Raw genomic sequence first — 26,218 nt, 5'->3', positions numbered from 1 at the left:
TGCCGCTATAGATCCATGCCAGGGGTAATAATTGTAAAGCATTTTGAGCACAGAGTGGGAAAGGACTATATAAAAACAAACATTAGTATTTTATTATAACTTACCTTCAAACAGACAATTTTCAAACTGGTCTAAATCTGCTTGTACTCTTTTAAGTAAACTGTCCACATTGTCCTTGGTTATAAGACAACCCTGGACTAATACCTGTAAAAATAATTTTAAAAACCCCACATAGATTGTAAGTTACACCCCTATTTAACCTATCACTTTGGTTTCATCCTGGTTTTTTGATGGACGATCATTTCACTTTATATTTGTAATAGGGGGTCTCAGGCATCACATGACTTGTGAATGAATCACTGCATCAACTTTAAAGCATCTCACTTGTTTCAATAATCTATCACATATAATTTGAAAACTGACATGAAAGTGTACATGTGTATCATAACGGTTCTAGAATACAGGGAGTGGTGGTTGATTTAGTTTGTAGTGTACTTGAAATCAAGATTCAGCTAAATTGATATCTTCATACTTTGTATGAGAACTATACAATTATATAGGTGTTACCCCAATATTTGTCTTTGTTCAGCCAAGTAAAATACGAGTGACCTAAGGGGTCTTTGTCACTACAAGTCAATAGATGAGTAGTGGCAAAACCCTTAGGTCATGAGTATTTTCCTACTGAATGAAGAAAAACATTGGAGAATAACATAATTATTCCAGCAGCAATAATATAGAAAAATAATTGGGGAAAGTAATGCCAGTTTTGAATGTTTCGACTCATATTTCGAACACAGCAGAATAAGTGGCATAGACACGCGTTGTCATGACAACCAGAGTATATATTACATATTTGTTCAACTTAGCTTGTATGGTATAATATACAATATAATACATGACTTACCTGCCGTGCATGTGAACTAAGTAATGGTGTATATGCAACTACCGTTACATAGATTTGAGGTGTTTGTATTAAGCTACTACCAGGCACTGTAAACTAAGCAGAAACAACACAAAGTTAAGTATGTTATAATAATATCTAAACTGTCAACAATATGTCTGTGGATGTCACAATCCATACTATGTACAAAATACTTTTCCCTACTATAAACATCGTACAGTAAAATGACATTGATCATGGCATCCCTTTCTTGGCAAAATGTGATATTGATGATCACACACACACACACACACACACACACACACACACACACATGAACACGACAGACAGACAGACAGACAGACAGACAGACAGACAGACAGACAGACAGAGACAGACACAGTATTTGTGATAGATTTACAGAATATACATGTAGTGTGTGATATTGTTTCTTATGTGGCATTTTCCATGGGTAACAAGTCATTGAGAATGACATAGTCCCCGCTATGATTGGGTTTTAAGGAATTATCACTACTCTGATCACGCAACAACACTTGTGAACCTAAAATGAACAGACTTAGATATGTTGTGTCTGCTTGTTGGACATGGAACATGCCTACAACAATAAAGGATTGGTCGGGTATGGGGGATCATATCACGATGAAAATGGATATGCACATGTATGTCATAGAACACTGTCCTAATACCAACTTTGAATGAGATCTGTTCAAGCATGTCTGAGTTATGGCTTTGGACATAGAAAAATCGCAAACAAAATGGCTGCCAGGCAGCCATATTGGATCGTATCACAACAACAATGAATATGCACATGTATGTCATAGAACACTGTCCTAATACCAGCTTTGAATGGGATCTGTTCAAGCATGTCTGAGTTATGGCTTTGGACATGGAAAATTCGGAAACAAAATGGCTGCCAGGCAGCCATATTGGATCGTATCACAATGAAAATGGATATGCACATGTATGTCATAGAACACTGTCCTAATACCAACTTTGAATGAGATCTGTTCAAGCATGTCTGAGTTATGGCTTTGGACATGAAAATTCACAAACAAAATGGCTGCCAGGTGGCCATATTGGATCATATCATGACAACAATGAATATGCACATATATGCCATAAAACACTGTCCTAATGCCAACTTTGAATGAGATCTGTTCAAGCATGTCTGAGTTATGGCTTTAGACAGGGAAAATTTGCAAACAAAGTGGCTGCTAGGCGGCCATATTGGATCGTATCATGAAACAAATTGACGTGCATATGTATGCCATTGTATGTTGCCCCTGTACGAAGTTTGAAAAAAATCGGTCCAGGCATCTCCAAGAAACGGCTGCAGACGGACGGACGGACGCACACACGGACACACGGACAGACGGAACCAATCCATAAGTCCCCGTCCCGGACTTCGTCCGGCGGGGACTAATAATGATACATTGTAGGACTGAGGTAAATTTGCATATCATGTATAAACATAGCTTGATACTGTTTTCAGAATAAGAATTGGAAAGAATTCACAATAGTGGAACTCTAAAATGGTTTTAGAAAAACCCTATCACAATTGTTTTACATATAAACAGATAGTAATCTGAACATTTTCTTTTTATAGTTGTCGGCTGTCATAATGCTTATTAACAGTTATTCAACCTTCATCACCATATTGAAATAAAACCACCAATGGCACTGAAGCACAACTGATTACTGAAAGAGGTCTAGTCCAAAATTATGACCAATTGTGCTACAAATTTATACTTACTGGCTTTATAAGACCAAGCAGACAGTTTCTAAAATGTGAAAAGACAGCGTCATAGCTTACTTGACCAGACAATATATCCTGTGAAAAAGAAATATTCCAACAATTTAGTCATTTGTGAAAGTGTGATAATATCAATAATTCTCACATATCATACATTTCTATCCTAAAATAGTATAGAGATAACATATACTAGTACTCTCTGCCATTTGACATTCACCAAGCCTCCAGCCTGGATAATTTTCAAAACAAAACTGAAGACTTATTTGTTCACCAAAGCCTATGGTGTGCTTTAGCTATTCAGCGCTACTGAACAAACCATTGGTCTGGAGATCAGTACTACAGAAATTTGATTGATTGATTGATTGATTGATGTATTTTCTAATTTTGTGGACATGGTGATCACAATAATTCTAATTATGTGTAGTGGTCTTCTAGTACCGACCTTGGTACCTTTAACCGAGAGGCTGAGCTCTCTCGATAACCATTTCTCAGACTACATGTACCTCTGTTACAATGAAATGATATCAACAGTCAACAGAGTCTACTGCTGATTACTTCACTTGGTAAATTTTGAAGAGATCTGCCATCAGAAGTTGGGGCAGTTTCTTGTGACACCTAACCACAGATACACAAAGAGATTACCAGTCTCATATGCAATGCCCTGAATAAATCTGTATATTGTTTTGATAGAAATACTACATTAAATATGAAATACATTATCCATTTACAGACGAATTCAATCACTCTGGCAAAGAATTTGTATAGCGCCAAAATCCAAAACAATATAATGTTCTATGACACTGAACAGGAACAATAATAGTAGATTGATGTAATAGTTAGAAAGCTCTTGCAATTAGAGTCACGTGTCATGATGTCCTTCTTGAATTTAGCAAGAGAAGATAATGAATGGATTTCACGTGGTACACTGTTTCATAAAAGTGACACCGCTCACGAAAACATACGGTCTCTAGTATATGACTTTCTTTGGATTACAATGGGACACATACACTGTGAAGTAGAATTTTGTTATTTCAGCAAAGTGGATGAGTTTTCCAGTTTACTGTTAATCAAGTAAACGATGTAACCAGGAGTTGTGTTATTAACAACTAAGTGAAATATTAGACAATAACCACATGTAGTACTAGTAGTAGAATACTTACAACACATAACATGGAGGGACTGAGATCTAGTATAAATACCAATCTGTAACATCTTGCTAGAAAGGTGACATGTGATGTAGGTATCAGACGATATTTACAAGGTTTAGCTGATGTCACCTTTCTAACATTTCTTGGAATCACAGAAAGAACTTCTAATTCTTCCTTGGAATTCCTCTGTAAAAAAAAAAATAATTAAAGAAATTACAGCAAAAAACCTCTGTCTTGCTTTAAAAAAAGCAGTTATTCCCGCTGTATTTAATACAAGATTTTAACTATCACATCAATAGAACAAGACTGGAATCAGTCTGGTGTGCCAAGACATCAAACACAAAATTTACAGATTTCTTTTGTGACAGAGCACAGTTCTTACCAAATCATCTTCTGATTTAATGTGGATGGCATTGTTGAGATGTGCAAAGAACCATGATGCTCTGATGTTTCTGGAAATACGATATTCCTTTTTCATCAACAGGTACACCTCCCCAGCATCAAGGAGCTGTAATGAAATGATTTGTAGCAAAAGAGTCAGGTTTTAAAAACACAAAATATACTGTCAGTTGACATACTTTATTTGTGGATTTGTAAAGTAACTGTAAAAGTGATGTTGGACTTTCCCAAGACAGCAATACTAATATAGTACCGGAAATATGGGGGTGGGGGTGGGGTGGGGGGAGGTGGTGAGAGAATAACAGCCACTTGCAATGACCCTCAGCATGCTTGAAGTTTATCCTATCCATTATTAACAATTAATCCTACCCGTCCTTAGCATCGATACAAATATGTGAACTAGTCCAATGATGTACATTCTTTCCAACAGGTGTATCATAATTGAAATATAGTTCTGCGAGTGTACATGTAGATGTACCCTGAATGTTTTCAAAGTAGAAACCAACTAAAACATAATTGTTGTTGTCATTGTCGTCGTCATCATCATCATCATCATCATCATCATCATCATCATCATCATCATCATCATCATCTTATCATCATCATCATCATCATCATCATCATCATCATCATCATCATCATCATCATCATCATCAGCATCATCTTATCACCGTTATCATCATCATCATCATCACATCATGAAAACCACCACCACCACCACCACCACCACCATGATCATGATCATGATCATGATCATGATCATCATCATCATCATCATCACCATCACATTATCATGAAAACCACCACCACCATCACCACCACCACCACCATCATCATCATCATCATGAATAAGTTGAACAACAACAAAAATACAGAACTACATGTAAATAAGAACACAAACACCTTCAAAAAATTATATGATATACTTCAAAACAAGAATACCAATGTACGGCTTAGGATTCAGATAGGCTAAGTCATACACTGTAATGCTACGTGCATGCTTAGGACGAACGGTCACAGAGAAGTCATTGCATACAACAAGTTCATAGAGTTGTCGAATAAAATAAACAGCCTTGCCCTAGATATATCACGGCGTTTCGTGTATTAGATGAACCTACGTAGTGGTGGGTGAGATAAGATGAGATAGTTTTATAGTATTTTTATAGCTGACTCTTTAGAAATCCTAGTTAATTTGATTTCCATTCGAAACTACGATAGTACGAAATCGGCCGATGACCTGTCAACATCCTTGCATCATGCATCACCCACCATTCCAAACAATCATTTTTTACAAATGTACGAGTTGTGAGAAGTCACCGAAATGCAAACTGTAATATCTGTACGTTAGTCGCGGGAAACACGTGGTCATTTACCTCGCAGTCCTCTTCTTTTGTGTCGGACGACATTGCAAGGCTACCTTCGCTCTCTTGGGCTGTTTACATTTGTTCGATAAAACATGTTGTTCGTCACGATTGCACGAAAACTACTTCCGACGTCGCCATATTGCTCGTGACAAAGGAGCGCATGCTTGATGACCTCGACTAGGCCGGGGTCAAAATTTGTCAACGGGGAAAACACAGCCAGACAGACAGCAAGATGCAGGTGAGTTGAAAATATTGACGTTTTGTGATGTTTAGCGACTTTGTACGTCAGTTAGGCGTTGATATTTAGCTGTATATGATTGAAAGCACACGTCGGTGACAACTTTCTAGGAAGTTTTTAAGTGTACCGTCATTGCGCCTGTCTGGTGTAACAAAGGATCGCAGATTCAGAGACTGTAACACTTGTGTTGTATTTTTTTGTTCTTTATTCCTTTTCGTTCAAAATATGATAAAAAATAACTTTTTATGTGCCCGCTTGAATGAGATATATAAACCTAACTAAACATTAAAGCGAAGACAATCTCATATATGCATGAATTATAGATTATTTTTATTTTAATGGTAATGACTTTGAGTGAAATTCATAAATTAACTTACCCTTGTCTTGACGTCTGTTTTGTGATGTTATATTGTCAGAAGAGGATGGGAGAGGGGGGTTAGTGGAACAATTACAAAACATTTAACATAACATAACATAACATAACACAACACAACACAACACAACATAACATAACATAACATAATATAAATTAACATGATATAATAGGAGACGGACTGGACTAGCTTTTGCTATCATTTCCGTTCTCCCTTTACCCTTTTTCTTCTTTTTCAATGATGTAACAAATTGGTAATAAATAAATACATAATAATAATAAATAATAATTTTGAATGTTAAAATATAGAATGTGGACAAAAATCAACAAAACACATAGTTAGCCTGCATAATCCTACTTGCATACTTGTACATGTACATTTGTAAGTCAGGACTGACTGGCCTTCTCTCAGGACAATGTCAGAATCCATGCAGTCCCAAATTACTCCATTTGCAAGTGGAACTTCTCAATGCCTGTCTCCCTGTCACTTTTGCTTTGATTCATTTACAGTCTGTTATATTGGCATGTATTAGAAAATTACCAGATACTAGATAGAAGACTGGAAACACAAAAGACAAAACATGGCCAATGCACGGGTAATTAGTAATAGACTAGAACTGTCAACAAGTTGTATATCATTATCAGGTCTACGTTTGAGATCTGTCCTCAAACAATATAAAATGTAATGAAAATTCAGAGTTGTATCTAATACACGAATGTTTGGGTGAATTTTCACTTATTTTGAATAGAAACTACCTTTTGAAAGGGACAAATTTCACTTTCGAAGCTCCTTTGAAAATAATTAACTGTACTGTTATTCAATTATTTTTATGTGCAACAGAATCAAGAGAAAGCCTTAGAAACCTCCCTGGATGCCATGCTAAGCAGGGTACAAGATCTGAAAAATTCTATAACACAGTTTATAATGAAACTTGAACATGAACATGAGACACTGAGTTGGTAAGTAGTTATAACTACAGGCCGTAAAAACATTATCTATGTAATGCATTTGACAGATGAATAGTTATGACGAGTTTTATTGAATTTAATTCTTGTTGTTGTTGTTGTTGTTGTTGTTGTTGTTGTTGTTGTTGTTTACAAACATTTTGAAGTTAGCACCATTACCCAAGTGATAGAAAATTCAGATTTGTATTGTTATACATGTCTACAGCCAATTACCAACCATAATTATGTATGGCAGTATGATGTGTGCTTATTACAGATAGGAAATTAATTGAATGTTCATGTTATGAAATATTTTCCCCATAACTTACAAGTTTTTACAATTATTCTTGCATAAAATTGTGTAAAAAAAACTTTAAGTGTTTTCCTTTTCTTCATTTTCTAGGCCATCAGTTCTTGACAGCTTTGCTCTTCTCTCAAGTAAGTATTTTTTAAGGAAGTTGTAATATCACTTGTTTGTCAGTAGAAACAGACCTTTAGTGTAGTGGCTAACAGTACAGGAAACACTTATTGCCATGGTTACACCTGTATCAACACTAAGTAGAATAAGACCACCTTACATAGTTGACATTTATTGGGGGAAAAATATTTATTGAATTAGTAAATATTACAACAAGTAACACAGAAGCATTTTCTCTATGTGGTACATGTACACTCGTTTTATCGCATTCATATCAAGTGTAAAAGTATCCTGTTTCAATTGAGTATGTGGCCTTTCTAATGTTGTCAATTAGCAAATGAAACAGTATACTTTTACACTTGATATGGATGCTATAAACGATTGTGGTACATACATACAGAAAGTGCTTTATTTTGATGTTATGGGTTGAACAACACCATAGCTACAACAAAAAAGTGAATAATTTCAGAATCTCTAGGACATTACAATAAATTTGACAATATTTTTTGTACATTTACCTTATACAGGTCAAATCAATACATTAAATAAAGTTTTGAAAAGTGATAAAATTCCAGCCATGAGAAATTTTATTTTACTTCCACTTGTACTGGCACCTGAAAGAGATGAAGAATTAGAGGTAGGTGACGCTCTGTCAGATATCACCCCCGTTGTACTGAAAATTATGGTATGATCCTATTGTTACTGTGGTGGATCAATCCACTTTGCAAAGTTCATAGGTAAACAATAGTACATTTGAGGGGTATAGTTGCATAATAAGATTTTCAGTGTAAACTGTAAGGTACTTGTTATTGCAAGTACAAAACATACCTCTGATTTATGCCGATATGAATATGGGCAAAAAAAAATAATGTGCTAAATCAAAACTCTGAGAACATACAGAGCATTTTACATGCATTGAATACAGCTGTTTGTGAACTGTACATGCATATCCATTTTATCTTTTGTTCCTTGTTTAAAGACAATCAAAATGAATTTTTCTGTGGCCAACATGTTAGATTTGTCTTTTTATTTGAGACATAACAACTGTGAACTTCAAATTATCTCATTCTAAGTATATTTAGGATATGATTCAGTCGTTCATACAAAGTATACTATTATAGGATACATCATAGATAACATGGCTGTCACAGAGTCCCATTACACGTGAGTGTAAGTGTGGCATACTTTTAGGGTATTTGCACAAGCACTTGCAGTGTTCTCCATGATCATACTTTTGAAAGTGTGGTGAGATATGTACTCCTGGGTATACACACGCACACTTGCATTCATGGCACAGGGTTCTGTTATTCTTACATAGCTACATTTTATATTTATCCAAAACAGCAAATTTCTGTAAAAATCATACCCTGTGTTATGTTGTACACAAGGAATGAATGCAAACTCATTTGCATATCATTTGTACGTAAGTATGCAATAACATTTTCGGTATTGCATTGTAGCGCAAATACCACTAGGTATGTATGTGCACCAGTGCAAGTAATTACTGGTACATGTGTAATCGTAGAGAAAAACTGTATGACTTATTCTCAGATTGATTTTTAAACCAGGTGTATTATTAAATATTTTCAGAAAATGACAGAAGGAAGAGTACCTGCCTTTAATCATGAAGTAGTCCCTAACTATCTAAGGACTAAACCAGAACCTGATTTAGATGAGAAAGAACATCAATTGTCATCATCAGCATCACAGCTTACACCAGAAATGGTACAGGTATGTATATGTGTATAATTCTTTGGTGTTTTTTTTTGATGGGATGTAAACGCGGAAGTTGTGATCAACTTGTTTTCCCTTCAAATGTGATTTTAATCATACAAAGTCAGATAACATATAAATTAATTAATTAATCAATTAATTGATCAATCAATCAATCAATCAATCAATCAATCACTCAAAATTATTTCATAACCATATTTCAGCTCAAGCTCCTGAAAGGGGTCAAGCCACATGCACTGAAAGCTGTCTTGAATAGATGTGTCTTCACTTTATACTTAAAGTTTGAGACCACGCAAAAAACTAGAAAAAATTACAAAATTAACTTTTGGGGGGGGGGGGGGAATGACTTCCAACCATCTTAGCTATCGTTGTATGAAACCCAAATGAATGTAGCACTTCACAATATTGAGGTATGGGAAGGAATAAAAAAGAAAATAAATGCACATGGTTTTTACAACGATTTGCTCATATCATTATAATAATATAGCGGAAAGTGTCAAGTACTTGACAGCTTATTAGCATACATTTGATAAAATGTGTCAAGTACTTGTCAACTCATTTACATAAACTTGAAATTGCATACTGGCATATCACAAGTACGAGTAACACCATTTGCTGATGAACTGCTAAGCAAAATGCTTAAAAGAAGAGGACGTCCTTCCAGAGTTAACAAGTTGGCCAATAATGTAAAGGGCAAGCTAAAAAAATCTGACCAAGGCTCATACTGTCGCCAAGAAGAGTTGTTACATTCGGGCTCAAATATTTGTACATCAACGCAGGACATCGGCATTTCAAAAAAGAAAATACCTTTGGAAGACACAGAGAACGAGGAAGAAGTTACAGATTGCAGACGATCGATTCGTTTTATCGATTTAGATATCATTTCTGAACAACTCCGTAAACGAGCAGTCTGTGGAGGGTGCAAATCGGGTATTCTAAACCTCAATGAGAATCCCGAAACACGAATGAGATGGGGTTCGTATCTGGAACTGAAATGCTCTAACCCCAACTGTGATGCCCCATCGGAACCGTTATCCATCATCAACAAAGAATGGAAGGTTTTTTGAAATAAACCGGAAATCTGTTATTGCGGGTAGAGGTATTGGGAAGGGTCGCTGTGGTCTGGCAAAATTTGCTAGTTTCATGGGGTTACCTCCTCCAGTTTGGAAAACACAGTTTTCTGAACACACCAGAGTCTTGGCAGATGCGGCCAATAAGGCACTGCTAGCTGAACTTGATAATGCGGCCAAGGAGTTGAAGAAACTAAGGACGAATGAAGAAGTTTTAGAAGGAGAAAATGAAGATGAAACAAAAAATGTAACAGTGTCTGTAGACGGCTCTTGGTCCTCACGAGGATTCGTTGCCAAAAATGGTTTGTCTTGAGTAATGTTTTATATGTTGCTACTGTGTTATAAATATGACTGCAGAATTTGCCTAGAATGACAATTGTTGGATTTCTGATTACAACATTCTTTCTTTCAGCAACAAGTGACCAGTTTAAATAAAATAGCGTCAAATCTGATAGATCTTATAAATAGTTCACGGAATGAATGGGATGTAGAAAGTACAGGTGAGTTGATTTATGATTTGATGCTTTTTGAGAGAGATCAAGTCAGTGATTGAGAGAGATTGCAAGAGAGACAGACACAGACACAGACACAGACAAAAACCAAAAAGAGACATGGAGACTGACAAGAACAAGGCAAGAGCAAGACAGAGAGAGAGAGGGAAGGATTGATGGACAGACAGATGGATGGACAGACAGACAGACATACGTACGTACGTATGTACGTACATACAGACAGACATACGTACGTACGTACATACATACGTACGTACGTACGTACATACATACATACATACATACATACATACATACATACACACACACACACACACACACACACACACACACACACACACACACACACACACACATATATATATATATATATATATATATATATATATATATATATATATATATATATATATATATATATATATATATATATATATATATATATATATATATACATATATATATATATATTATATATATATATATATATAGACAGACAGACAGACAGACAGACAGGCAGACAGTCAGACAAACAAACAAACCGACCAACACAGACAGGGAGAGACACTAAGAGGTAGAAAAAACCCAGATTGAATAAAAGTGTAGACTGTAAGATGATAGATACATCATGTCACTCCATCCTCAAAGGTCTTGATTCTTGATAGGGGTTGGTCGATGTATGAGGGCGCCCTCATGACCATACACATACAGACTAGCAAGGTTTGTATATTCATGCATTTGTGTTGTATTAGTTCATAATAAGATAATAGCAAACATGTTTGTATTAGACAGTCAGTCAAACTAGTATATGGTTATATGTTAAAACTGTCAATTTCACTCAATATGTTTGATTGATTGACAGGTCTAAGGACAGCAATGCCAACCATGTCTTCACTGGCTGACACCAATGCATTGATTGCCGCCATCAGTTTTGGTAAAAATCTAAAACAACACAGACCACAACCAACAGCACCAGTGGTACCCCAACAGACACCTACACCTCAACAAAGAGCACCAGAACCAGGTATTTGTACATTCCTTTTCTTAATTGAATATATTTAGTCTTTAAACTTGAGACTTGTATCAACTAGAATGAAAAATGTAAGATTTTTAGTTTTGCAAAGCTGAACAGTCTGGCATGGTTTGTTTTATTGCATTGCATGTTTTAAGTGTTTGTGAAATGAATCACAGTGAATAGTCCAGAAAACAACTTCATTTCTCAGCGTTTTGTGTTTTAAAAAAAAACCCCCAAATATTCAATGTTGTGTTTACAATATCCTCTGTGTATTTGTTCCACAGGTAAAGCACCTAGCAGCATCAAAACCAATATCAAACCAAGTGTACATCCATACAGTGCAAGAGGCAATCCAAATAGAGGAATGCCCTGAAATTACCTTCATTCAATGAACTGCCCTTATAGACAGAGGAATGCCCTGAAGTTACCTTCATTCAGTTGACTGCCCTTATAAACAGATGAATGTACTGAAGTTACATTCAATGGATTGTCCTCATAGACAGATGAATGCCATGAAGTTACCGTCATTCAGTTGACTGCCTGTATTATTTCAGACAGATGAATGCCAAGAAGTTACCGTCATTCAGTTGACTGCCTTTATTATTTCATAGACAGATGAATGCCATGAAGTTACCGTCATTCAGTTGACTGCCTTTATTATTTCATAGACAGATGAATGCCTTAAAGTTACTTTCATTCAGTCGACTGCCCTCAGACTGATGTTACCCTCATCAGTGGAATGCCGTCATAGACAGATGAATGCCATTATCTTAAAGTACATGATCCAAAATCTATTGGCTTTCCTAGTACTAGATCAAGAAATGTTGTGAAGTATTCACAAGTATTGCTTGCATACAGAGACATAGAGGATAGCTGGGGAAGAAAAGGATTGGTAAAAAAATTTGGAAGGAAACGCCAGTAAATATTTGCAGCCTTCCACCCTTAACAAAACACTGGTGGAGATTCCTTATATAAAATTGAACAAATTATGTAATGAATTCACTCATTGGTGACAGCCATTACCTCATATCATCTTGTCATCATCACTGATGAATCACATTTTGCTGGTGTATACCTAGCCTTTATTTCAAGCCACATTTCTAATAGGGAACTTGCAAACCCGCCATGTTGAATGTTGCATCATGGGAAATGTGATAATAAATAGTAATCAATTAGTATTATAAACTATATTGTTACATTGTTTGTAACCACAAATAATCAATTCATAGTCACCCTGACCATTGTGGGAGGTTTATTTTATCAGCGTAGCTCCAAATTACGTATTACGCTAACCACAGATAATCCCACAGTCCTTTGTATCTGAGCATGCTCAGTCTGGATTACAAGTTCCCTATTCTGTAAGTGTCTTCATACATTCAAGAACATAGTATCAATGTTTACCCCGGCACTTCTTTCTCTCAATATAGTTTTCAAAAATTTAAGACTGAAAAATACTACTTTTACTACATACACAAACAGCCAGCAGTTCGTGTGCGCAGTGAGATATGGGGCAAAGACCAAGTTAGAGCGCCCCCGTGTGGTCAACATGGCAATACTTCTTGACTGATTAATTAACCCAGAGACATTCATAATGTCTATGATTATTTACTGTGTAATAAAACATCTGAAGAAAACAGCAATCACAACAAAGAATTCTATTTCCACATGTATAATTTTTCTTTCACTGATGGTATAAATATTGAGATCTTTCATTATTTTCTCCTTCAGAGGAACTGTGCATACTGTAAAACTGACCTGTCTCAAACACATACAGTTCATTTAGACATATTTGTCAGTATTATATAGTCATATTTGATATGAAATTCAAGAAATAAAATTCAATCATTTATTTTGTGACAAATCGTCTGCTTGTCATTCTTTTGTATTATTTCCGGTGTATGTGTGTGTGTGTGTGTGTGGGGGGGGGGGGGGGTGTCACAGAATGGTAGACCACGAGTGTACACAGTTTACTTTTGTTCATGTCCGGGAATCCAACACTGTGTCACTGGTTCTGCTGTTTTCGAAATACGAGTCAAAACATACAAAACTGCCATTACTTTCCTCGATTTTTCTGTGATATTACTGGTTATAATTCTGTTTATTCTCCAATATTTTGGAAAATACTCATAACCTAAAGGTTGTCACTACTCGTCTTATCAACTCGTGGTGACAAAGGCCCCTTAGGTCACTTGTATTTTTCTTGGCTGAACAAAGACAAAATATTGGGGAATAACATCTAAATTGTTCATTGTGCCAAGAATAAATAGGACAGAAAAATATAGCCTTTATTGAGTTACTTTGGAATAATATAATTTAGAAAGGAGTGGGTGATATTTTCATATTTTATCTACCATGAACCTTGATCACCAAATGCTGTAATTCGACAGATTGAAATGATTCATTTCCAACTAATACTGTTCCAAAGTAACTATATTTTCCTGTTTTAACGAAAAGTAAGTCCAGACAATATTTGTTATCAAACTACGTTTTATTAATGACTGCATCAATTAAACAGTTTAATTAAAATATGCAAACCAATTACAGACTGGTCACAACTGAATTCAACAGAATATTGTTTTTGTTTTTTTTTGTAATTAAATTCTTGACAACATAGGTTAACATCTACACAATAGTGTACACGGCTGAATTTCAAACATATTGGTTCTTTATTTCTGATTGACGATATATATAAACTAACATCTACATGTCGAGGGGACAGCTAGCTAGCTGTCTACAATGCGTGAAATAAACAAATTATTTATTGTTTCTACTTAACAGCACTGAAAATGGTTAGTATATGGAAGCATAGAACACTAAGTTTAAGACTGTGCCTGTTATTCAAAATGTAAAATAACAACAAACACGACGAGAGACTACACGGGGCCAATGATAATAACTGCTACCCCAATATGGGGGGAAGTATTGTTTGACTGTGAGGGCGCCCTCACACAGCATACATGTACTTTAAAACTAATTTACATTTAAAAATTAAGATACACTCAAGTTAGAAGAACACAAGCTGAGTTTACATGTGTTTGGGAGTACTTTATGCTGCATACTTATAAGGTACTTGCAGTATTTTACTAACTGGAGCACATTTAGCCACCGCTTGTAATTAACTGAACCCAACCTGGTATTAAAATGATGTAAGATATAATTTACAAAGGATCCGATGACGTAATTTATCATGCGTATCAAAAACGTTCTAGAAATCCATACTATGCTATCAACTGTTTTAACAATGCCAGAAGAAAAAATTGTAATATTATAGAGAGCATGCATTGACATTAAAATCATTTTAACCAAGGTTATTATTTAAGTATTTTGACTTGTGTAAACAGTTTGTAAACTCAGCTTCTGCCATTTTTAGGGGAAGTGCCCGAAATGCTACATGAGTGAAAATAAATATTAAAACTAGCTGCTGAATGATGTCACTGGACCCATCAACCGAGACAGCAAGATGCATGGTGTCATTCTGGGTGGGCTGATGTGTGGGGTGCCCTCACAATGCAATGTAGATTAGTTTGTGCAATATGCTATGTGAGGGCGCCCTCACACAGTATATTTTTACAAACTAACCTCCACTGATGGTCTGATCTTACTGACCAAGTAGAACATGTTAAATCCAAATGTGAGTTGGTTGTTTCTGATCACTCATAGTCATATACATGTAGATAGGCTGTGGTGTCTGTTGGTATCTAGTTATTTTTAATAAAACAATCATTAGCATTTTAAAAACTGAGCAAAAACACACAAGTATCGTAACATATTGCTCACTCCAGGAGACACTGGAGGAGTGGTGTATTCATGTTTGAAAATCGGTTCAATTATATCATGTGAAATATTTGGAAGACTGGTCTGTCTGTCTGTCTGTCTGTCTGTGTCTCTCTCTCTCTCTCTCTCTCTCTCTCTCTCTCTCTCTCTCTCTCTCTCTCTCTCTCTCTCTCTCTCTCTCTCTCTCTCTCTCCCTCCCTCCCTCCCTCCCTCCCTCCCTCCCTCCCTCCCTCCCTCCCTCCCTCCCTCCCTCCCTCCCTCCCTCCCTCCCTCCCTCCCTCCCTCCCTCCCTCCCTCTCTCTCTCTCTCTCTCTCTCTCTCTCTCTCTCTCTCTCTCTCTCTCTCTCTCTCTCTCTCTCTCTCTCTCTCTCTCTCTCTCTCTCTCTCTCTCTCTCTCTCTCTCTCCCATTAAATTTTATGTAACACTTTTTAATAAACACAAATAATCCAAAGCAATGATATTTTATGAGTACAATGTCAGGAGAAATTTACCCTCTATGAGCTTCTACAGTGATGCAGCCATATTTGAATTTTGGTTTTCAGGGGAAAAAAAGCTTCATCAAAATTCAACTTTCTCTTTCAAATTTAGTTTGTAAATACAATGTATGTGCTATGGTTGTGAGAATGATTCCTAGCAAGGGTCATAACTTGAACTGGTGGTTCAGTTTTTACACAATAATCAGAAACAACACACACATTAGGATTTACATGTATTCTACAGTAATCTAAACTGATAAGTGAATGCATAGTCTCAGTTACCCAGACTCCACTGGGGGAGGGGGGGGGGGGGGGCTTCACTTACAAGACCAGCCTGGCAAGCGCCTGGAGAAACTTAATCCCAAGCGCCTGGAGTAACTTAATCCCAAATTGCCCACACCAGATCTCTCTCCATGACCAGTGCATTCTGAGGAATATTTTGTCGAATATTGCACGCTGAACAATCTAGGTTCCTTTACGATAGGTTTGCATGTCTCAAGTACAGTGACCAATCCATTTAAATCACGACGAACAGGCCTTGTAAGACCAATTCTTCATGACTAACTTGGAAGGCATGTACTGCATGGGTCGACTTGAGATTGAGTTTCCCCCCAGACTCTTTGTCTAGGTGGGTCCTGTAGTAAAGTCCACAGTAGAGAGGGGTCTGGGTAAGTGAGTCCAGTGAATACAGTGATAGACACAAATATTTCTGATTTCAGACTATCAGGTTCTATACAGCATCATCTCAACTACGGCGCTTATCTAGACATCAAAACCATAACAATTCAAATTATAAAGACAAATCAAGAAATGAATGAAATAAAATTCTACACAGATTAGCAAAGGTAGTATTTAAAGTTCAACATACTGTCATTTCTCCATCAATTGTAATGCGTGGGTGTAGAATGCATAAAATGTGCTGAAATTTAACGCCTTCTTATGAAACAACATTACTACATACAGTACTGTATAACAAACATGGCGTAATCAAACAGGTCAACGACTTCCAACCAAAAAAAACTTAAAAAGTTGAAATCAATTGTACATCACAGCATTACAGCAAACTGTGTTAATATATAAAAAACCTTTAAAGATGTTTTTGGCCCCTATTTTCAGAAACAAATACCCCACATCATCAACCACCACCACCACCACCACCACCAGATCATAGCTTGCTTACAAATGCGCACATCAATGACATTTAACACTAAACCACTATTTCGCCAACTACGTTTTTGTTTTAATTAAATTTCATTATAAACACTTGTCAAATCTTCTATTAATTCCCATTGTTTTGATATTCATTTAAATTTTCAAAAGATGGACAATTTACTGCACATCGTTGAAAGAAAAGCACTGTATTACTATATGCAACCGGTTCAAGAAAATCAGTTCCAACAGAGGTTAAAGGTCAAATCAAATGGGGGTAAAATGTCAACTAAGGTTAAAGGTCACAGAGCCAGAGAAGGTAGAATATACCCACAGATGCTGTCTATGATATAACTAACTTGGCAAATACATGTAATACCTCTCCAACCTGTTTAACTTTTTAGTGTTTTTTTTTATACTCATTTTTGAAAATATCTGCAATTAAAGTGAACAGAGATGGTATTTATACCAAGCAGTATGCAGCACTTGTCTTTTAATTCATACACAATTTGAAACAAAGAAATTGGAAGTCTTTGGCTCTAAATGTTGAAATATTATCAATGGCAGGGACTGACAATGGAAATAATCCATCAATGTAATATAAATGATAGTATGGTGCGTAGAAGTCACAATAAAGTCGATAGTAACAATTTAATACTGCCACACAATTATTCCAAACTTTTGTTACTACTATAAATTCAACGACAAAAATGTTAATCAGCTTTTCACATAAAATAAATTACCCAGGTTGTCACATGTAAGTAAGACCAAGACAGAGCCAAAGCCCTATGGTTCTTTGTACTTACTTGAAGTTGAATTGTGTTTGTGTATTTAGGGGTGAGATCAAGAGTTCAATGCACGATAAAAAAACAACTAAATTCTTTTACTTTGGGGAGGAGGTGGGGGTGGGGTTTGAGCCATTTTAGTTCTCATCAACAAAATTAATTGTACTTTTAAATGGATCTATTTTCTACCCCTAAATACAAATATTTCTAAAAAAAAAAAAAATGTTGTCATATTGTGAAATGGGAGAATTTTCGCTATAGTAAATGCATAGCACTAAAGTGTCAACAAAAGAACTGTTCTTTACTAACTACATACTGGCTTTATAATTCATACCACTACACACTACTACATACTGGCTTTATATTCATACTATTACATACTGACTTGAAATTGTGCTGTCTGAACAATTTTCTATTTTTACAAATTTAGTTAGAAGGGGGTCTGAGGCCTAACTTAACAGAATTTATTTTTTTTATATCCTACATTGAACTACTTATCTTGCCCCTTACAACCTCTGTTTAAAAACCAACTTTTGTCAAATTTAACTTTATGTAACGGAAAATTTGACCATGAAATAGGCAGTATGGTGTAAATTGGTCATACTTTGGAATAACCAACTATCTCTCTGTTTTTTACTATGTTAATAATTTTGATGAAGAAAAATTTGTTTTTCTGAAATTAAACTGTAACTATGCATGACAAGTCAATACGTTCTTTTGCTGTGACATACAGATCAATATGATCATATGATCTTATCTTTTTAATCTGGCTTTCGTTTTTTACAGTAGAATGTACCTGGAAACTCCTCAAGGCATTGTCGGCATGGAAACCATTCCTGGACAAGTCAAGATGAACTTTTCTTTTATATGTATAGCTTTGATGAACAATGTAACTGAACACATTTCTTTCAAATCAAAGATGGCATACTAAATACTAAATCCGTAATTATGAATGGGAACAAACATACACTATAGATTTGTGTTTATCGGTCTTTTAAAAAATTGGCTGGAAGTGTACATAATAACGTTAACATTTCAAAATTTGCCACGACTAAAACTCCACATAGTGGAAAATTAAATTGCATTGAAGTTGATGAAAAAAAATCCTGAAATTGGACACTGATCCACCAAATACTTGCAGTGCTAGTACAGAGACATGCAAGAGTTTAAATATCTAATTTTGGCATACACAAAAAACGTACGGCGCACCCACATTTTTTTTTATTTTCTGATCTATCCTACTGGTTTGTTCCTCTTTATGGAATGGTTTTTGATCAGTACTTTTCGTCACTGTGCACAGACAGAATGATTCCCTGAACTCAGTAATTTTGGAAGTACACTCACACGATATACATTGCTTTATACGTTTCACTATATTCTTAATAGCTAAAGTTTACCCTATCTATCATATACGTATTTGCACCTGTGTTCATCATCAAAACCCGCCGGCGGCGTGATGCCCTTGCATCATTACACTGCTTGGCAGCTGTTGCCCGGTGACACCGTTGCCAGGGAGATACTGATTGGTCATAGTATACTGGCTGGCTCCTCCGATAGAGTTGGACTGGGTGAAATGTGTTGAGGTCATTGCCAAACCTACTGAACTTGGCACGGGTAAGGTTCTCTGCTGAACTTGTCCACTGTGTAACTGGGAAGCACCACTGGCCATCACAGTTGAGTGGGAGATTGGATCCGTGTTTGCTAGTGATTAAAAGAGAAAGAAACTAAAACACAAGTCCAATAGAAATAACACACTGTATGTATGTATGCAAACAAGATATTCAATGGAGGGCCATGAAATTTAGAATGTTAAGGGTTGACAAGGTTGTGAATACGGAATGAAATGAATTGTAATGTACTGTACTGTACTGATACTGTATCCCAAGCCATACATAGGACAAAGCATACCGAGTGTGTCTTCCTACCCTACCCTATATCCCAAATCACTAAAAAACAACAGTCAACACTTTTTTTTCACCCAAATTAAGACACTTCCATTGTGCACACGTTAAATATCAATAAATTGTAAAATACAGGCATGGATAGAGCTCCAACAGTCTCCATCATACACCAAGTATGGGTTATGGAGCACTTCCTGCCCAAAAATAATCTATTTTATGCTCTTGCTAATGTGCAAATGGCAAAAAAAGAATTTCCCCAAACTTCAATGAAATGTGTCAGTTTTGTGATCACTTAACTGAATAGCAGATTATTACAATTTTACTATGTTTTGCTGGCACAGAAATATATGTTGGTATGTATGTATGTATGTATGTATGTATGTATGTATGTATGTATGTATGTATGTATGTATCATGGCACCGATGGGGTCATTCCTGGGGTCAAATATTTGAATTTTCAAATTCTTACAATTTTGGTCAACCACGTCATTGATTTGGCATCTTTCAGTTTTGGCCCATTTGCAAGGACTCTTTTTTTTTTTGAATCTAAACAGATTGTTTTCAGATCTTTTGCATTTTCCTGTGTGCTTTTGTCATCTCTCAATGAGGGCAGTATCCAAAATATTTGCATTTTCATTTGAAAACAGTGTCATGTAAAACAGGGACTTAGATAGTAATCAGTAGTGATATTCAAAATGGCTGCTTTATGCGTACATTAACATGGTTCTATGGGTAAAGAAAACAATGTAGATTTTACATTCTACCATGTGAGTCGGCTCTGAATGCTACTCTAAAACTATCCCTGTTCATTGCCACTACAACTGATCTGGTCACATCAAACTCCGACCATCCTTAGATGGACAGATTTGGCCATTATCAAAGTTTAGCGTGTTCTAACCTATTAATTTCAAATTCAAAATTCAAGCCTGTGATCTGTGAAATATTTATTTCACCAGAATGAGATACAAAAAGACAAGTTTGTGCATATTTTACATTTTTTTTAAAATGGGCCTGGAGCCTGAGTTAAGTAATATACAAATCAATCAATCAATCAATCAATAAATCAATCAAAATTGGCAGAAAGAAATCAAAATTTATTCATTTGAAAATTTGTTGTTCTTCCCGTGAGAGAGACATGACTGTAGAATTGTGACACCACCTACCTCCCCTGTACATATGACTGGGTAAATGTGGGCTTTGTCCCATGTGGCCACCTGACAAGCTTTGACTTGGCTGGGAAGGTGTAGCTTGGGATTGGTTGGTGCTAACTTTGGTTCCTACATAATACACTGCCAACATGCATATAGAAAGACAGGGCAAAGTAAACAGCAAAGAAATGGTCACAAGCATTGCGTAGCTATGGAAACCAATGCAATGTAGGACAATTATGTTTTTTCTGGGTGCAGTTAAAAGTGGCCATTTGGATGAGGATTGTGTATTTATTTTGAATTTTTTAATTTATAAAACAATGTTATCATGGCTTCCTACTTGAAAAATCAATGTGAAACAACACTGACCAAGTCCGTGTTTGTAACTTAATACATTGCAAAAAGCTAAAAATGTATTTAAAAAGTACTTGTATGTTATTGTATGTACAATAACAAACATATTACACACTTATCAGTCTTTTGCCATTTATTGAGTTACAAACGAGGACTTGACATATGTTGTTTCATGTTGATTTTTCAAGTAGGAAGCCATGATTAAATTGTTTTATAAATTAAAAATTCGAAATAAATACCCAATCCGGCCTCATCCATATGGCCACTTTAATATTCTTATGCATTACACAACGAATTGCTCTGAAGTGTCCTGTTTACAAGGAACTGACACACTGTCACATTGACAATAGTGGTGTTTTAACTGTATAACGGGTTCTTATCACCTATGGAACTCAGATAACAACATGTTAGAAAAGTGTCAACACAGTGTTTATTATTCACTATGTAGTACAAAGCAGACATGTTTTATTGTGTTGATACAAGTCTGTGTTTTGATGTCCAAATGGTGGCATTATTTCGTCAGCAAATTCTATTGAATTCACTGGTGGTAAGAACACTTACAGAAAGGTTAACACACTACAATTAACACAGTGTGTCTGGTTGTTGCAAATTGGACACTTCAAAGCAATACATTTGTCAATGACAAAAGTTAGCAAACAGATTGTATATTTTTTTGGATGTCTAAATAGAAATGACACGCTGAAATGGACATTAATCAATATGCAGAAACACTAACAAATTTGTTCTCGGGTAACTTTTTTTTCTCTCAGAAGACGTTTTTTGTCTGTGTGATTTGTTTAGATTTGAATGATGCATTGGTTACCATAAGCATGGTATTACAGACAGCATGAATACACACATTTAATAAGAACCACACAAACACAAGGTACACTTTTCTAAGCAGGTACACAACACACTCAAGTCAGCTATTACAATTACAAATTATTTTTCAAAAAGATAAATTTGAAATATGCATATATTAGCTGTCACTGATTTCTGTACATGTACAATGTTTTGTAGCAATTAACAATAATTGATGAAAATGACAGTATAATTAAAACATCTGTAAAAAAAATGGAGGTTTCTAGTAAAAAATGTAAATTTAGAAGTTTACTGGATACTCATAAACTTCGTTTCATTTTTCACTAAGAAATATTATCATATACCCAGTATTGTTTCCAATGCAATTCAATGGAGAGCACAGCATGCGCATTGAACTCAGGCAATAATTTTCCTTATCATGCCCCAGCACACTTTGCCCAAATATGGCAAGTGGCACGTTCATCAATATCTGTTCGCTCACTGATTTGGCTTTCTTAATTTCTTCACTATTTTACAATTGTGTGAATAAAATAGCATTTCACTTCAATTTATGTGATTATGTGATTCACATGATGTTTCCGTGTCACTCCATAGGGTATATGATAAAACCTTTACGGCCCGGATATGGGTTTTGTGGACATTCTAAAATCGGCCCGCCTTCAACCAACAATCTCGGTCCACAAAACCCATATCCGGGCAGTAACAATTATTAGTACCTTACCAATGCTTTCGCCAGATATCCATCATGATGACTTCATCATTGTTTTCTGGTGAAAGCTTTGGTGAGATACAGTATTTCTTGGTGTAAACTGAAGTTAAATTTATGAACACAGAGCTAACGTTTGCACAGATGAGCTTGCAAAATTTTATTGGATATGTTGTTATGCAGGCATTAACTTAGGAAGTATTATGAGAAGATATGATTTCTAAAGGTATTATATTTATTTTCTTTTTTTTTAGTTATGTTTGCAAAAAGCTGATAGGAATCCATTGATTTAGGGTTAGCTTAATTTCATTAAATCAATATGTGTTTCATGTCAAAAGTAAATTCTACTGTATGTTCACAAAATATATGTAGTGAATATGAGTTAGGGCATACACACTAGACTACAGTGCATATATTCCTATGTTAGCCTGACACCAGAAAGGTCAGTTAACACTAGACTCTTGCCTGGTATTAACCTTTCCAACATGTTGGCGAGGTCTTAGTGTTAGCACTCAGCCGGCCTGATGTTAACATAGGGCTGGCGTAGGCATTCACCCTTCTAATTGCTGAAACATGCTGGCGAGGTGTTAGTGTCAGCCCTGTGTTAGCACTGAGCTAGCCTGGTGTCACTGTAACACAGGGCTGGTGCAGGCATTGACCCATTTAGTTGCTAGCACATTCTGATCAAGTGATAGTGCCAACCTTCTGTGAGAACAGATGCTAGCACAGTCAGAGAACATTTCTTGAGTTGTACAGGAGTATATTATGTATATGTATATGAGCTGCATTCCATACAACTTTGCTCATGCATTCTTGATTGCAATGAAATAATGATACAGCAAGGGGCTGTGGGAGATGTGAGAAAAGCGAATGGAAACATAGCATAGAAGAAATTCAAATGCCAGATATATTGACAACGCTGGAAATACAGTAAAAGTGTAAATAAACCTACAGTGTAATATTTCTAGAGGTGTGTCACACATAGGGGCAAGATTAGACTGAGCAACCCCGAAAGAACTAACATTCTGTAATCACCAAGTGTCAATAGTATTTTTTTACTCACCTAAGGATACTTGTTTCACTGTAACCCCTCTAATGTCTAACATTTTGTACTCACCTAGGGATACTTGATTACACTGTACAACTCCTCCAGTGATAGTATTTTAATACTCATGAGATTAGTATTAGATTAGACTCAACAACGACTTGAGTACATGTACATTCTACTCACCTAGGGGTACTCGATTTGATTGTAATACTCCTCAGTGCCGATAACATTTCTTACTCACCCATGGGTACTGGATTTATCTGTAGAACTCCCCCAGTACTGTTAGTATTTTCTACTCACCTAGGGATACTAGATTAGACCGCAAACTCCCTCTACTGCTAGTGCATGTACCAATTTGTACTCACCTATAGGGATTCTAGATAAGACTGTAGAACTCACACAGTAGTATTTTCTATTCACCTAGAGGTACTAGATGTGACTGTACAACTCCTCCAGTACTAGTACTATTTTCTACTCACCTAGGGGTACTAGATTTGACTGTACAACTCCTCCGGTGCCTGGACCATTCTGAATTCCATTACTATCAATGCCATTGATAGTGACAGTAGGTTGGTCTGGTGCTACCTGATTCCAATAGTTATCAGAAGGAGACGTATTATCACAGCCAGGGGGTGCTGCAGGGGTAGTTCCAGTGTAGCGGAAGAATGGGTTCTTTAGATCCAGTCTGTTGGTAGACACTGTACCAGAACCTTGCACTCCCAGTTCTAAATCAATGTCATAACTTTGCCTGCAATGAGATGAGAGACGTAAATACCCTTAGCTGCAGTAACTGTGGTTGGAATGTCAGACTTACACATACTGTTATAATGATCAAGACCAAATGTGCACAATTTGACCTAATGAAAAAATATACATGACTTGTACTTCATAAGTTACTTCCGCCATAGTCTAGATGTTATCCGTGGTATCAAATCATCTCTTTACCACAGTCTAGTTCAATGAGAAATCATGAACCAAAAGTTGTTCATGCAAATGAGTAAACCACCAACTGTTAGAATTATGTAAACAATGTATAAGTAGCATCCTGATCTGACAAATATACCATATATGTATTTAGACATTATAGCGTAACTGCCCCAATAAACATGAAGTTATCATTGGTTAGGGAATTCTGTGATTGATTAACAAAGACATGATGCTAATGACTGTGTGGGTCTCAGGACTCATTTGACCAGACTGTGGTTAGTAGACTACAGTTGGAATCGGGACTAATTTGCACCATCCAAATTCCAATGCTCAGGTGTAAATGCCCATAGTGGGACAGTCCTGTGTATTATCAAGCCACTATATGTATCATATACACTAGCAGGAAATCATTGAACATAACAATATGCATACCTCTTGTTACAGGTAAGAACAGCTTTTCCTGAGAGAACCTGACCTGCCTTCACAAAGATTGGAGTCTGTAGTAAACACCTGACCTGTAGAGACAATACATACATGTAGTTGCAACATTGCTGAGTGATATCAATAAATCAATAAATTGAATGAAGTTTACAGTTTGTGTAACCTTGTAATATTCACGGTCATAGAATCATGGCCCCTGTGGTGTGTTAATGACATTTTCAATGCTTTTATTGGACTATTCATGACGTGAGCCAGTATGTAAGGCTGTAGACTGAATAGCGCCCCCAGTGTTCAAATTAAGCAGGGCCGCATCTTCTCCTAATTCTCGCTATCTGCAATACAATTCTATGCATCGCTAAGGAGTCAAATGGAACGCAGTCTCGCGACCGCACTTGCATTTGTCGACACCTACACTTCTGGTCGCCTATGTCAATACACGTGAATGTTTCTTCCAAACAGTTTAATTTGTGACAAATAAGATAAACGCAAGTTTTAAGCTCATATAATTATGGAGGTGGGAAATTTAAATATGTACAGTATCTTTCCAGAGCAAAATTACAAGAGATGTCTAGAACTGAAAATGGGAAAGAAATATACCTGTGTATTAGCATAGCCGACCGGAAGTGTAGTTGTCGACATTAGAACGCGTTGTCACGCGACCTTGTTCCATTTGACTCCACAGTGATGTGTAGAATTGTATTGCAGGTAGCGAGAATTATATTCAGGCAGGTCTACAACATGACCTTTGACCTTTGGAGTGTACTTATTTCACAGATAATAATTATTAATGATGACACCTTTACAGATATCAGGTTA

At 36.1% G+C, this 26,218-nt stretch overlaps 3 protein-coding genes across 5 annotated transcripts in view; 1 reads left to right on the top strand and 2 right to left on the bottom strand.

Annotated features, from left to right (window-relative positions):
- Positions 1-5,706, bottom strand: part of LOC144436100 (KICSTOR complex protein SZT2-like) — a 99,669-nt gene extending 93,963 nt beyond the window's left edge. For all 3 annotated transcript variants that reach the window (XM_078124785.1, XM_078124787.1, XM_078124786.1), the window contains exons 1-6: positions 5,575-5,706; positions 4,185-4,310; positions 3,815-3,988; positions 2,655-2,732; positions 905-997; positions 105-204 (exon numbers count right to left, since the gene is read on the bottom strand). In XM_078124785.1, coding sequence (XP_077980911.1) covers positions 105-204; positions 905-997; positions 2,655-2,732; positions 3,815-3,988; positions 4,185-4,310; positions 5,575-5,607 — 604 coding nt within the window. In that variant the 5' untranslated portion in view covers positions 5,608-5,706. The remainder of the gene's footprint in view (positions 1-104; positions 205-904; positions 998-2,654; positions 2,733-3,814; positions 3,989-4,184; positions 4,311-5,574) is intronic.
- Positions 5,707-5,775: 69 nt separating this feature from the next.
- Positions 5,776-13,631, top strand: LOC144436575 (mediator of RNA polymerase II transcription subunit 8-like). Its single transcript, XM_078125396.1, has 8 exons — positions 5,776-5,803; positions 7,018-7,136; positions 7,525-7,559; positions 8,067-8,176; positions 9,130-9,270; positions 10,756-10,843; positions 11,718-11,879; positions 12,155-13,631. Exons 1-8 carry the CDS (start codon positions 5,798-5,800, stop codon positions 12,241-12,243), a joined length of 750 nt encoding a protein of 249 aa, XP_077981522.1. The 5' UTR covers positions 5,776-5,797; the 3' UTR covers positions 12,244-13,631.
- A 2,483-nt stretch (positions 13,632-16,114) lies between these two features.
- Positions 16,115-26,218, bottom strand: part of LOC144436226 (histone-arginine methyltransferase CARM1-like) — a 44,941-nt gene continuing 34,837 nt past the window's right edge. Inside the window, exons 11-14 of the mRNA XM_078124963.1 lie at positions 25,394-25,476; positions 24,514-24,782; positions 21,120-21,245; positions 16,115-19,756 (exon numbers count right to left, since the gene is read on the bottom strand). Coding sequence (XP_077981089.1) covers positions 19,491-19,756; positions 21,120-21,245; positions 24,514-24,782; positions 25,394-25,476 — 744 coding nt within the window. The 3' untranslated portion in view covers positions 16,115-19,490. The remainder of the gene's footprint in view (positions 19,757-21,119; positions 21,246-24,513; positions 24,783-25,393; positions 25,477-26,218) is intronic.

The sequence above is a fragment of the Glandiceps talaboti genome, chromosome 6 (assembly GCF_964340395.1).
Source record: "Glandiceps talaboti chromosome 6, keGlaTala1.1, whole genome shotgun sequence".
Lineage (NCBI taxonomy): Eukaryota > Metazoa > Hemichordata > Enteropneusta > Spengelidae > Glandiceps > Glandiceps talaboti.
Note: the sequence above shows the minus strand (reverse complement) of the source record. Positions and strands in the feature narration are given on the sequence as shown.